Below are 14,444 nucleotides of genomic sequence, written 5' to 3'. Positions count from 1 at the left end.
AAATCCTATGAGAATTATAGCAAGAGCATGGAGTGTGTCATAAAGAGAACACGGCATCCATTTTCTATCAGGAATTTGTCGTGTTGCTAAACATCACTGATTATAAAGGGTTCTAGTCTCTTTTGGTGCATCATGTCTGATGTACGCGCTGTGAGGGCTAAGTTTAGGTGTGGGGTAGGGTCTGCGTGTCATATTCACGCTAAAGGATTTATGACGTCTTGGGTGTTATATTAACGATAAAGGGTGCCGTGTGTGTAGTATAGTGCCGTTTTGTCATATAGCGTTTTATGTGACGCTAAAGGATTAGAACGGGCTGCTGATGTAGACGCTGACCATCTGAAACTCATCTGAAACCACTCTAAAACTCAAACAGACCACCATGACCAGATTTTAGTCTAGTTTAACCACAAACTAAAAAGAAAGAAAAATAAATCTGGTAACTGAACATAAATATTAAATTATTGGAACTATGGAAATACATTTGAAGTACTAAAACAATAACTGAAATAAATACCGGTATATATATATATATATATATATATATATATATATATATATATATATATATATATATATATTAAAGTATTAAAGATAATAAATTATATATTAGTACTCTATCCTGCTCTAAATTTTTATGCTGGTGAACATTTTTGATGGTTCGTTTTTGATGGTCATGAAGTTGATTAGCTAAGAATGGAAGATCAGTGCAGTTTGATCTTTGCTCTTTTGCTCTTCAGAATAATTTTCTTCTTCACATACTTTTTGATCATCTTAAATTTTTCATCAGACTAGATCATATTCTGTGCAGATTCAGGCTGCTTTATGATGGCTAAACCAGACTGAACCAGTATGAATATTTATACGGGTCAAAATTGATCTATTTAGAGGCTTTTCGTTGCCAAGACTAAACCAGTTGCAAAAAAAAAAAAAAAGAGATGGGATATTTTGAACAATGTTTAACTGTTTTTATCAACACATTGAATACGGTCATTGTATGGAGATTTTTTAGACTTAAAATACCTGTTTTTGCGTTCAACAGCAAAAAAAAAAAAAGACTGTCATGCAGGTTTTGAAATGACATAATGGTGTGGAAATTATGAAATTATCCTTTTAAGTTAAGAGAGTAAAATACAGGGCTTTATATTAACTCAAGGAGTTATTTATTTATTTATTTATTTATTTATTTTTTATTCTTTACTGGTCGTGATGCTTGAGTAATTAACCTCAGTTCCAGGCACTGTTATTGAGAGGAGAACGAGAGTCTTGCCTGAACAAATATCATACTGGTACTGCTAATCCATACGCAGCTATCGTTAACTAATCCTCATGTTCCTTTTTTATTTATTGAAATGCGTTTTACTCTTTCGTCTATCCTTTCCTGTTTCTCTCTCTATTGCTCTACAACTCTTTCATGTAATCCTCACTGATGGGATGGCGGTTGGTAGGGTTGTGGGGAGTGTTGGCAGAAGAGTGGGTGGTTACAGTCTGTCAGATTTGCATGTTAAACACAAAGGAGAAGTGGATGGTGATGAAAGACTAAACCCAACAAGGTTTGATTTGTTCCATTAAAACCACGCAAAATGTAGAGGTCATCTGCATCTCTAGAGATGGAAAAAATTCTTTTGATCTCAACAGAGGTCATCCAAAACCTGATTTACTCACTCTTTTCCAAAACTTAAAAAAAACAAGCACAAGACTGAGCCAAGACTCCAGTCCTTCCAAAATTAAACAACTAAAACCACCATTTTGAAGTGGATAACAAGAAGTAAGCAAAGTGTTGCACGCATCTTTAAGAAACAAAGTGCTTCAATTAGATATCAAGGGAAGTGCCAAAGAGAGAAGAGAAAGAAAGGCAAATGGAGAGTAGAGCTGTGTCATATGAATACCAAACAGCGCTGCTACCCCGGGAGTCTCGCCGTGTTCCTGCTGCAATGACTTGGCAGACAGGGAGCGACGTGTGCTTTGTGAATGCATGTCTGTGGATCCGTTTATTTGTTTATTCGCTTAACCAGTCAAGTCACTTGAGAACAAAATCTACATAATAAAATAATGTAAAGAGAATTTGAAAACACACTCCACATTTAAAAAAAGAAGAAGAAGATATTAACATAAGAAAATCATCTGTGAAAGGATGAGATAAAAATAATGAGTTTGTGAATTATATTGTGATATACTTGAAAGCTGGGTGATAAATGTACAGTATAGTTTCATGAAACTCCTTTCAGTCATGTTTTGAATATCAATCAACCAGTGAAGGATCTGGTATGTCTAGAGAAAAATCAAGTGAACAATATAGATGTTACGTAAAAAGCAAGACAAATAAAAGCATAGATAATTTAGTTTTTCCACTAGGAGTTACACTGTTAAACACACACAAAATAATAATAATAATAATAATAAAAAGTTCAAATAATGTAGAATGCTGGCTTCAATTAAAGTATTGATTACCTCACAGTAGGTCTGTTTTGAACGGTTTACAAGTTAATAAAATATAAACCAACCAATCAATTGAAAATGTCATGTAATGTTAGATACAGACTTTTTACTTCCAGAACCGGATTGTTGCCCTCTACTACAATGATGCCATCCCTTGCAGTTAGATCATTGTAAGTCAACAGGAGATACTGAAGAAGAAAACAAAATGATGTCAGAATATCAATCCAGTGCTGAGTCGCAATCACTACAATGATGGTTCTCATCTCTCATTGCAGCAGAGTACAGAACATCAAGCCGCTCAAGGGCACCTTTATCTGTGCAGGACATCTCCATTATCCCAGATGGGTATGACTGCAATTTGGATGGAAGCTATTTGATTGAAGGAGAGGAAGAGTTTCGATTGTGGTTAGAAAAAAACAAACAACTAAAATACTATTATTTGAATTTAAAGAACTAGGGGGGGTGGGGATGCCAGATTCAATCCCAGACCATGACCTGCTTGTCTAAGAGCCAGGCTGGCCATTTTAATGAACTGAAATAGAGAAAGGGATTCGTTTATTGCATCATTCAAGTTACACAAAGCCGCCGAGAAGACGATTTCAAAAGGTCTCAAAGTCAGGCCACAAGATCAAGACTCAAACTCTGCTGGCGTCCCCATAAGGATTCAACTCTGATTTTGAAGAAAGATAGAGTTAGAAAAAATAAAATAAAAATCATCAGAGAGGCCATGCTTGTTGGCCAGCTTCACGAGTTAACTTCTGCTGATGAATAGCATGGCCCTGCTAGATCAGCACCAAACCAGCACAAAACAGCCTAGAAATTCGTAGTCTGCGTTTGTTTGTCTAGTAATAAATAAATAAATCCAGACATAACATGAAAAATTTAGTTTAAAAAAAAAAAACCACCAAAAAAATACAAAAAATAAAACCCCGTCATTTAGAGTAGACAATGGAGGGCTGAAGTAGCTGATGCATTAATGATTAGTTATCTTTATCTGCTGTGTAGGCAGATTGGATAGGTGGAAGAAGCAGTTCTCAGTCTGATTCAGCAAATGTGAGGCCACCTTAAAAACAAATGCACAGCACTTTCTACCCACAATGCACGGTCTCCCCCCCTTTACCGCTGTCAGCCATCCCCACTGCAAAGTGCCCCCATGAGAACACCGGCAGAAGAACCATACGGGTGTTTATCATCAGATTATTCTCAGTGCGCGTGAGCACATTGCCTCCATTTAGCAAAGTATTGGATTTTGGGGTACATTAACCTTTTCGAAAAATTGTAAGTTTCAAACTTTGACAGTTTGTATATTGAGAGTAATGACCAAGCAGACATCGCAAAGTGAGACGGCACAATTTCACAGCTCATTAAAAATTAGCCTCATTAATTGATTGATCAACTCTAGACTCTTTGGGGGTCTTTCTCTCCCCTGTGCCTGTCCAACCTGCTGATAAAAAAAGCAACAGATCAGATCGTTTATGCATAAGCTTTCGAGGCACTTGGATATGCTTGCATTTCCGGGGGGCAATTAAAATGTGGAGAGTTTAATTTTTTCATTGTTATTATTATTTTACTCTAAAACTCCCTGTATAAAATGCTGTATGACAATTACTTTATAAATGAATACAAATTAGAATATTGTTACAGTCAGTCAGAAGCTTGTCTCTCCACATTTGGTCATTTTTTTTCCCCCCATAAACCATTACTTGGTCACTCTTTACATCCGTCTGTGGGTTTTGCAAATATTTAACCAATGAAAAGTATTGAAAAGAACGTGTGACTAAACTTTGTAACTCCATTGGATCCTCGAACTGTCCACCCAGCCTCTATTGTGAATTAAGTGCCATATGGAGTGTTGCCAAGTCAATTGGGCTACTTTTACACAGTTGCCCTTTTTTTTTTTTGCCATGGTTGCTGAGTTTTTTTAAACTACAGTACAGCATTTTCTTTGCGATATTTAACCCTCTGGGGTTCTTCGTTTAACAGTCACACTCTGGGCCTTCGGGTCAAAATTGACCCGAAGGGCGGGATTTATATTTAAAAAAGAATATATATATATATATATATATATATATATATTTTTTTTTTACTTGTTTTTTTATAATATTTTTTTCTTTTCTTTTTTGTGTTTTGAGAAAATTTCAAAAATCAAAAATGAGAAAATTTCAAAAATAAAAAAATATATAATTAGTATTAATGCAATAATTATGACCAAATTTCCCCCATTAAATATAATAGAAAAAAAAAAAAACATTTTTATTTTTTTTATATTTTTTTAAAGCTGTATTTCATTTTGGAGTCAAGCCTAGGCCTCATAAAAGTCTAATACATGTATAATCTGAATTTTTTGGTGTGTTTGTGTATAAAGGTGTGTTTGTGTGTGTGTGCGTGTGTGTGTGTGGATGTGTCTGTTTTGCGCTCTTGATGTTTTATAGATTCACCCCTTCACTGTTGTGTGCTTTTTTTCAAGATCGTTGCTGATTTGTAGATTGTACGCACAAAAAAACTCAGTATTTTCACATTTTTGCCAATTTCCCATTCATTTCCTATGCGGGTCATTAAACTATTTTTTTTTTTTTATGACCACTTAGACTTTCCAAATCCTGTTCCCAATTTTTTTCGGTGTTCATATACCAAGTACCATTAGTCACCAAGTTTCGGACCATTCCGATGAAGCTACGATTTTTAACATTAAACGCTTCGGGTTATTGACCCGAAGAATCCCAGAGGGTTAAAGGATAATTTTCTATGTATTTGAGGAGCAGAGAAGAGCTTTGTATTTGTCTAGCATTTGCCATTGAGTCATAGACAATACTGTCCTTAAGGCCTGTGTGTTGCACTTCAACTTCAATAAAATTAGATTCTGGCTAAATAACAGAAAAAAAAAAGAAAAGAAAAAAAAAATAATATAACAACAATAAACTTTTAAGCCTGTAGGTTGATGGGGCTCAGATGGGGCCGTTCTAATGACATTCGCTGGTCAAAAACACGTCACTTGATTTCAGCTTGCTCTTGGTCAAAACGTGTTTTTACATTTCCAGTGGCATATTGAGGGGAGAAGAGAGATTTGTTTTGCCTATGTCACAATATGAGGTAAATCTGGCCCTGTCTATACTCCAAAAACAGTTATCCATGCTGGTTTACGTTGGTCTGGTGCTGGTCTACTGTAACTGATGAAACAACATAATAATGATGTTCATTAGCATCTTGGTCAAGCTGGTCGATGTTGCTGATTAAGCTACTAAAGAAGCACACAGTGATGCTGGAGGCAGGACTATTATTCGTAGCATACACCACAGCATGAATAAATAACGCAAAAAAAACTGCTGTTCTGTTTTATTTGCACTGGTTTTGTGGCTAGAGTTATGCGTCATGAGTTGTGACTGCAACCCTGGCCTTAAATATGATGTTAAGCCACCCGCAAGCCAAGACAATTTCTGTACACTGAGCTCTTAAAACTAAATGTTTTACTAACTTACATTAATTAAAAGCAGAATACCCTACTGACAAACCAACAGCTTTCCCACTGTGATATTCATTTAATATCTAACATTATTGTGGCTGTGTGAGAAATATTCATTCTAAAAGTGAGAACTGCGAGTATCAGTGAGAAGTTGGGGGCGTTCCTTTATGAATACTTATAATTAATCAAAATGATCAACAATTCATTTTAGTGTGATCCATGATATATCAGAACTTTAGAAACCTTTATGCCCTGACTTTATTAACAAAGAAAATTGTTAAGAGAAGAGAAGAGAGTAAATTTTGACAAGATGGGATGGAAACAAGAAGAGAACAGGCCTAATTTATGACTTGAAGGCTTTAGAGGAAGAGAAAAGGAGGTTGATAAAACAGCAGAATAGAGAAGAGGGACCCCAGCTTCCGTTAATTCCTCAGATTTCTTTCGTGACTGCAGATGAGCCTTGAGCGTGACAGTACGATCCTTTGAGCTGCGACTCGAATGTTCCAAACCAGCTCTGGAACAGCAGGCTTAACCGATGTCTAATCCCACATGGATGAGGACATTTGGGGCTAGGCGGTATATCTTTCTTTGTGTGTGTGTGTGTGTGTGTGTGTGTGTGTGAAGAGGCTGCTGAAAGTAATTATCACCTTTGTCAAACAAAGGCATCTCAGAGGTGGAGATGTGCCTGTGATGAAAAGACATTGAAATATCACCAGCACCCCATGTGTCATGAAACCCCAACGTGTGTTCAGTCCACCCTTACACATCTCTACATGTCAAGTCTCTACACTCAGACTTTTTCCATCAGCCCCATTTGGATAAGGCAGTCCACAAAGACAGGACAGCTGGAGCTGGATGGTATCACAGTATACACCCTGTGACGGTACAAATGTACTGTATCACCCATTGTATAGAGATATATAGCGCTTATATTGAGGTATATTCAATTCACCTTTGGCTAAGCCACGCCCTAGAACGTAGATTGGCCAATCACAGCGCAGCCAAGAACGAGCTCCCACAGTGGTCCGACACTTTTTCACAGCGCTCCATTATAATAATATAATAATAATTCGTTACATTTATATAGCGCTTTTCTGGACACTCAAAGCGCTTCACATAGAGGGGGGGGGGGTCTCCTCAACCACCACCAATGTGCAGCATCCACCTGGATGATGCGATGGCAGCCATATTGCGCCAAAACGCTCACCACACACCAGCTTACTGGTGGAGAGGAGACAGTGATGAAGCCAATTGGTGTATATGGGGATGATTAGGAGGCCATGATGGACAGAGGCTACTGGGCAAATTTGGCCAGGATGCCGGGGTTACACCCCTACTCTTTCGAAAGACATCCTGGGATTTTTTATGACCACAGAGAGTCAAGACCTCGGTTTAACGTCTCATCCGAAGGACGGTGCTCTTTTTGACAGCATAGGGTCCCCATCACTTTACTGGGGCGTTAGGACCCACACAGACCACAGGGTGAGCACCCCCTGCTGGCCTCACTAACACCTCTACCAGCAGCAACCTGGCTTTCTCAGAAGGTCTCCCATCCAGGTACTAACCAGGCTCAGCCCTGCTTAGCTTTAGTGGGCAACCAGTCTTGGGCTACAGGGTGATATGGCCATACCATTGAATTTCAACACAGGCATCTCATATTTTTGGTCTCGGCAGGCTAGTACCGTCATAGTTTTGGCAAAAATATGGTTAAACTTTGTGCCTCGGGCATTTTTAACACAGATACGCGTTTCCCAGAGAGGTTGGAGGGGGGTGTCCGTTTTTTCTCTTCCCAAAAACCGAAGTAAAATCCTGACAAGTTTCGTGTTTGGATTAAACTGTGTGGATGTCCTCAGTCAGCTAAACCCCACAAAGATCAACAAGCACATCTTTTTTTACTTCTAACCTTACTGTGAGTGTGAAGTTACTAGTTAGACCGTTTTATAATGTTTTAGGTTATGATTTAGGTTCTCATACCGGTTGTTGATACACTAGCACATGGCACACGCTGCTAATAAATACATCATTACTCGTTTAGTCCGTTTGCTTTGTTATAATGATTATAGAAGTGAATAGAGACCTACCCAGCTTTGAATGAACAGTGTTGATCCCTGATATTGTTAGTCCCAGCCTCCGTCTCGATATTAGTAGGATATGCGGTGATTATTTTTTTTAATATGACCGGTAAATGCTTTTGCCTCTATTTTGGATGCCACATTCACCTGTATGTCTTAAATATAGCCTTCAAACGCATTTGCCTACTTGTATCGGACACTTTATTTGCTGCTTTATAAAAGTTTGATAACATTTCAGCAGGAAGAGCTGTTACAGCATAAGCCACTCAGAGTGCAGATGAAGTTTGACGGATGTAGCAACAGTAACTGAGGGGGGCGGGGCTTAGCCAAAGGTGAATTAAAACAAAATAAGTCAAGCTGAAAAATAGAGCGCACACTACAAAGTGTGTTGGGGGCAAGACGATAAGATATCAAGTCAGATTACACTTCATTCCAAACAATTAAAATGACAAATACATGCAAACTCTGAGAGTGCTCCACAAGAAATGGAAGACTATATCATTAAGATGCTCAAAATTGATTGGGTGAATGCACGTTTTAAACAGCTTATTGTGCTGTTCTAAACTAATGTGCTGCTGCAATGTAACGCACACACATCACATTCAGACATATTCAGTTGTTTTGTGATTTATCTATAAAATATCTGAAACATTCTAGCATATGTTTCCAAGTAACTAAAGTAGGTCTATATCACACAATATATTTAACAGTGTTTTTGATCAAATAAATTCACCTTTGGTGAGCATTTGAGACTGGTTTCAAGAAGATGAAAAACCAACCCTAACGTTTTTATTGGTTGTTTAGGAGTATTTATATATGACTTATATGTAATTATAATTGTATTTATAATAATACATTTTATGTATGTATTCTGTGAGGTAAAATTACTGTTATATAAGAGTTATATACTGATTTTGGTCATATGCCAAAGGACATAATCTGAATCTTATTGCATTGCAAATGATCTTGAATAATTGATTGCTCAAAATGAGATCAAAGAAAAGTATGTGCATACTTTACACTGGGGAACTAGGTCTGAGACTGGAAGGGACCTGATCTATTAATTATCCTGTGCCTGTGGAAGGGGATCTCATAATAACACTTGCAAAGACATACAGGAAGAGGATAAACACACACATTCTAACACCTCATTATATGACCTGCGATAATCATACGTGATCATTTAGTTGTCCTAGATATACTTAAATGAACATCACATCTCACATAAATGCACACTGTAACAGCTGTTTACTGTTGACAAACAAGCTTTTTATAAATAATTTCTGCTGATTGTGGAACAGAGTATTGGAACATGATTTCCAACTAACTAACTACGATTTTAAATAACTCACACACTCCTTTACATGCTCAAGCTCAGACATGTTTACTTAGCTAACACATTTTGGTGATGAACACTTCTGATGTTTTAACATTGTACTAGATGTGGTTGCTAGGCAATAAAGGCAAACCTGACTGTACATTGGGTGTTATGCAGCTTTTTTTATGAAGGGGTACCCAGTAAGGGATCTCAAGTTTCCAGTAGCACATCATTGCAGTACCTGAGATCCAGGGGGCGGAGTTGGATCCAGATTTAAGGGGTGGAGATGGGTAGGGTTAGCTAGGGGTGGGGTTAGGTATCCGGGGGTGGAGATGGGTAGGATTAGGGGTGGTGTTAGGTACAGTATGAGGGGGTGGAGATGGGTAGGATTAGGGGTGGGGTTAGGTATCAGGGGGTGGAGATGGGTAGGATTAAGGGTGGGGTTAGGTTTCAGGGGGTGGAGATGGGTAGGATTAGGGGTAAGGTTAGGTATAAGGGGGTGGAGATGGGTAGGATTAGGGGTGGGGTTAGGTTTCAGGGGGTGGAGATGGGTAGGATTAGGAGTGGGGTTAGGGATCCGCGGGTGGAGATGGGTAGGATTAGGTATCAGGGGGTGGAGATGGGAAGGATTAGGGTTTGGGTTAGGTATCAGGGGGTGGAGAAGGGTAGGATTAGGAGTGGGGTTAGGGATCCGGGGGTGGAGATGGGTAAGATTAGGGATCCGGGGTGGAGATGGGTAGGATTAGGGGTGGGGTTAGGTATCAGGGGGTGGAGATGGGTAGGATTAGGAGTAGGGTTAGGTACTGTATGAGGGGGTGGAGATGGGTAGGATTAGGGGTGGGGTTAGGGATCCGCGGGTGGAGATGGGTAGGATTAGGTATCAGGGGGTGGAGATGGGAAGGATTAGGGTTTGGGTTAGGTATCAGGGGGTGGAGAAGGGTAGGATTAGGAGTGGGGTTAGGGATCCGCGGGTGGAGATGGGTAGGATTAGGTATCAGGGGGTGGAGATGGGAAAGATTAGGGTTTGGGTTAGGTATCAGGGGGTGGAGAAGGGTAGGATTAGGAGTGGGGTTAGGGATCCGGGGGTGGAGATGGGTAAGATTAGGGATCCGGGGTGGAGATGGGTAGGATTAGGGGTGGGGTTAGGTATCAGGGGGTGGAGATGGCTAGGATTAGGGGTGGGGTTAGGTATCAGGGGGTGGAGATGGGTAGGATTAAGGGTGGGGTTAGGTTTCAGGGGGTGGAGATGGGTAGGATTAGGAGTGGGGTTAGGTATCCGGGGGTAGAGATGGGTAGGATTAGGGGTGGGGTTAGGTATCCGGGGGTGGAGATGGGTAGGATTAGGGGTAAGGTTAGGTATAAGGGGGTGGAGATGGGTAGGATTAGGGGTGGGGTTAGGTTTCAGGGGGTGGAGATGGGTAGGATTAGGAGTGGGGTTAGGGATCCGCGGGTGGAGATGGGTAGGATTAGGTATCAGGGGGTGGAGATGGGAAGGATTAGGGTTTGGGTTAGGTATCAGGGGGTGGAGAAGGGTAGGATTAGGAGTGGGGTTAGGGATCCGGGGGTGGAGATGGGTAAGATTAGGGATCCGGGGTGGAGATGGGTAGGATTAGGGGTGGGGTTAGGTATCAGGGGGTGGAGATGGGTAGGATTAGGAGTAGGGTTAGGTACTGTATGAGGGGGTGGAGATGGGTAGGATTAGGGGTGGGGTTAGGGATCCGCGGGTGGAGATGGGTAGGATTAGGTATCAGGGGGTGGAGATGGGAAGGATTAGGGTTTGGGTTAGGTATCAGGGGGTGGAGAAGGGTAGGATTAGGAGTGGGATTAGGGATCCGGGGGTGGAGATGGGTAAGATTAGGGATCCGTGGTGGAGATGGGTAGGATTAGGGGTGGGGTTAGGTATCAGGGGGTGGAGATGGGTAGGATTAGGAGTAGGGTTAGGTACTGTATGAGGGGGTGGAGATGGGTAGGATTAGGGGTGGGGTTAGGTATCAGGGGGTGGAGATGGGTAGGATTAAGGGTGGGGTTAGGTTTTAGGGGGTGGAGATGGGTAGGATTAGGAGTGGGGTTAGTTATCCGGGGGTGGAGATGGGTAGGATTAGGGGTAAGGTTAGGTATAAGGGGGTGGAGATGGGTAGGATTAGGGGTGGGGTTAGGTTTCAGGGGGTGGAGATGGGTAGGATTAGGAGTGGGGTTAGGGATCCGCGGGTGGAGATGGGTAGGATTAGGGGTGGGGTTAGGTATCAGGGGGTGGAGATGGGAAGGATTAGGGGTGGGGTTAGGTATCAGGGGGTGGAGAAGGGTAGGATTAGGAGTGGGGTTAGGGATCCGGGGGTGGAGATGGGTAAGATTAGGGATCCAGGGTGGAGATGGGTAGGATTAGGGGTGGGGTTAGGTATCAGGGGGTGGAGATGGGTAGGATTATGAGTGGGGTTAGGTATCAGGGGGTGGAGATGGGTAGGATTAGGGGAGGGGTTAGGTATCATGGGGGTGAAGTTGGGTAGGATTAGGAGTCGGGTTAAGGATCCGGGGTGGAGATGGCTAGGGTTAGGGATCCAGGGGGTGTAGATGGGTAGGATTAGGGGTGGGATTAGGTGTCAAGGGGTGTAGATGGGTAGGATTAGGGGCAGGGTAACATACATAAAACTGAGGAAACATAAATAAAATAATCCATAAGAGGCCATTTGTTGTAGATATTTAGGAGTTAAAAGGGCTTCAGGCACTCCACTTCACATTTTCCTTAAGAACACTGTACTAACATTGTTTTTTTGTGGCAATTATTACATGACGCTGGCTAAGTACAGGGTTTAAACAGGAAACATCTGAGCATCAGACAGCATTAAATTATATGATTATACAAAAAAGGACAGGTGACCTGAATTATTAAATATGCCTTGTTCGTCTCGCTTGAGCGTCTGGAGGGGTGTACCAGCGTTTGATACTCAATAACCCTTATGATATAATTACACTCGGCTCATTGCTCATTTCCAACTATTTATGGACACAAAGGATACAGGATAAAAGGAGTATTTGATTGAGCTTTCCACATCTTCTAGGCACCTCACAAAGCCTTTAGCCAGCAACACCAAATCAAATATAAATTTTGGACCACTTTAACACAGCAAGAAAACAGTGTCTGGGAGCTCTTAAAGTATCTAGATGAAGGGCAGGGAAAGTATCTGATAAACAGCACAATTAAAGCCCCGGACAAATTAGGCAGAGCTCAGCAGCGAGATTTCATGCAAAATTACGCTGGCGAAACGAGTGGCAATTAACAAGGGGGCATGTTCATTCATTAGTGCGAAAGGGAGCGATTTGCTGGGGAAGGGAAGAGGTCAGTGTGTAGGGCTGCCAAAGTGCTAATGTCCTCCTAGCTTCTCTGAGTCCTGCTGACTGTGACAGCACGATGAACAATACTGGCATGCGCAGAGCTAGTGCTCAGCCTGCAAGACAATCGGTGCTTGAGACTAAGGCGAGAGCTGACAAATACACCAACAAACCAATTAGACAGTATGGCATGTGTGGTGGGATACAGGATGAACACATTGAGTCATTCGATAAAATGGGTGTTTTTTTTTTACCATTTTGGATTATATGCATATACATATACATACCTCTGGGTTAATATACATACATTAATATATTAAACCAAATTTTAGTGACAAGGTTGTATCCAGAAGTGAGCTAAATATGACAACACCTCCTTTTGGGGACATCCTCATTGTAAAAAAAAATCCAGAAGGTTTTCTGTCAGGGTTTGTGAGTGGGTTAGGTTTATAGTATGTATAACTAGCTGTATAGCAAAAACAATAGAAGTATATGGAATGTTCCCATTTAGACAGCTAAGAAAATGTGTGTGGATCAAATATGGTGAAAAATGAAACTCCTTTCACGGAATGACTCAATTAAAGAAGTTCACAGAGATTAGAATCATCAGCATGGGTTAATGGCTTGAAATTCAAGGTCAAAAATATTGGATGGAAGATATGATTGGAGGTTACATTTCGAGGCAGATGAACATATCAAAAGAGAAACAGCGTGATGAAGGGACAGATGGTGAGGAGGGGGGTAATGGAAGAGTAGATACCCACCCGATGGTGCTTCCAAGTGCCGCCTCAATAGTCCAGACACAGTGCAAGTTGTGCTCATAAGGCGCTGGGTAACCAGGAGACAGGATCCGGCCCGTGGGCTCATCTCTAATCGTTCCTCCACACTCGGCTGAGTGAAGAAAGAGATAAACAAAAGCACCATCCTTCAATAACAGCTCACAGCTCTGAAGCACTAAAAACAGTACATATTTTACAAAATAAAATATATAAATAAAACAATTCTGAAACCACAAGCAAAAATGTATAATATAATAGACTGTAATATCTGTTCATTTCACATTATAACATTGATTATCAGGTTTGAATTAGATATATTTTCAATGTGGACTATACGTGACTGAATGTCAACTGAAAAAATTCAGGTCTTTGGTATCAAATGTTCTCTAAGTTAAAACCAACTAAAGCAATCTCACTTTAAAAACATGTAAAAAGAACAAACAAAAAAAAAAATAAGGGAGAGGCTGTGTCCACACTAATTTATTCTCGTTTGAAAACACTTTTTTTTTCTTTTCCTTTTTCGTTTTGGCCCTCGGTCCACACTTTTTGTGAAAACATCCTACCAAGTGGATCGATTTCACATTGTAGTGTGGACTGTGAAAATGGAGGAATTTAAAAAACGATGATGAATGTTTATAGCCTGGGAAAACCCAAACAACTTCCGGCAAATTTAGATTTGCTCTGAAAGTTAGTCTGGAAAAGAGCTCATTCGAGCCCATTTCCAATCTGTCGAAATTGAGGCTTTACACGATGACGACAGCGCTGGGATTTTGAAGCAGATTTTGTAGCCTACATTACAATGGATGTCGCCGTCGAACATCACTCGTTCGAATCAGCTATCGTGTCTGTTTTAAGCGTTTTGAACGTTTCCTTTTTGTTAAAAAACGAGCAAAGAACAACACTCGGAGATGTGTCGCTCTGCATACGCACTGTAAAAAATAAACCGTACATTTTACGGTAAAAAACCGGCAGCTGTGGTTGCCAGAACTTTACCGTTAAAAATATGGTAGGAACATTAATGGTTTTACAGACTTAACTTAAAATTTACAGTA

At 40.6% G+C, this 14,444-nt stretch overlaps 1 protein-coding gene across 5 annotated transcripts in view; it reads right to left on the bottom strand.

Annotated features, from left to right (window-relative positions):
* Positions 1–14,444, bottom strand: part of csmd2 (CUB and Sushi multiple domains 2) — a 410,157-nt gene that overhangs the window by 186,735 nt on the left and 208,978 nt on the right. For all 5 annotated transcript variants that reach the window (XR_016147450.1, XR_016147451.1, XR_016147449.1 and 2 more), the window contains exon 25: positions 13,378–13,504. Coding sequence is in view for 2 of the 5 variants with exons in the window: in XM_089123227.1 (XP_088979353.1) it covers positions 13,378–13,504 (127 nt within the window). In the remaining 3 variants the exon portion in view is untranslated. The remainder of the gene's footprint in view (positions 1–13,377; positions 13,505–14,444) is intronic.

The sequence above is a fragment of the Pimephales promelas genome, chromosome 18, assembly GCF_988280905.1.
Source record: "Pimephales promelas chromosome 18, fPimPro1.hap1.1, whole genome shotgun sequence".
Lineage (NCBI taxonomy): Eukaryota > Metazoa > Chordata > Actinopteri > Cypriniformes > Leuciscidae > Pimephales > Pimephales promelas.
Note: the sequence above shows the minus strand (reverse complement) of the source record. Positions and strands in the feature narration are given on the sequence as shown.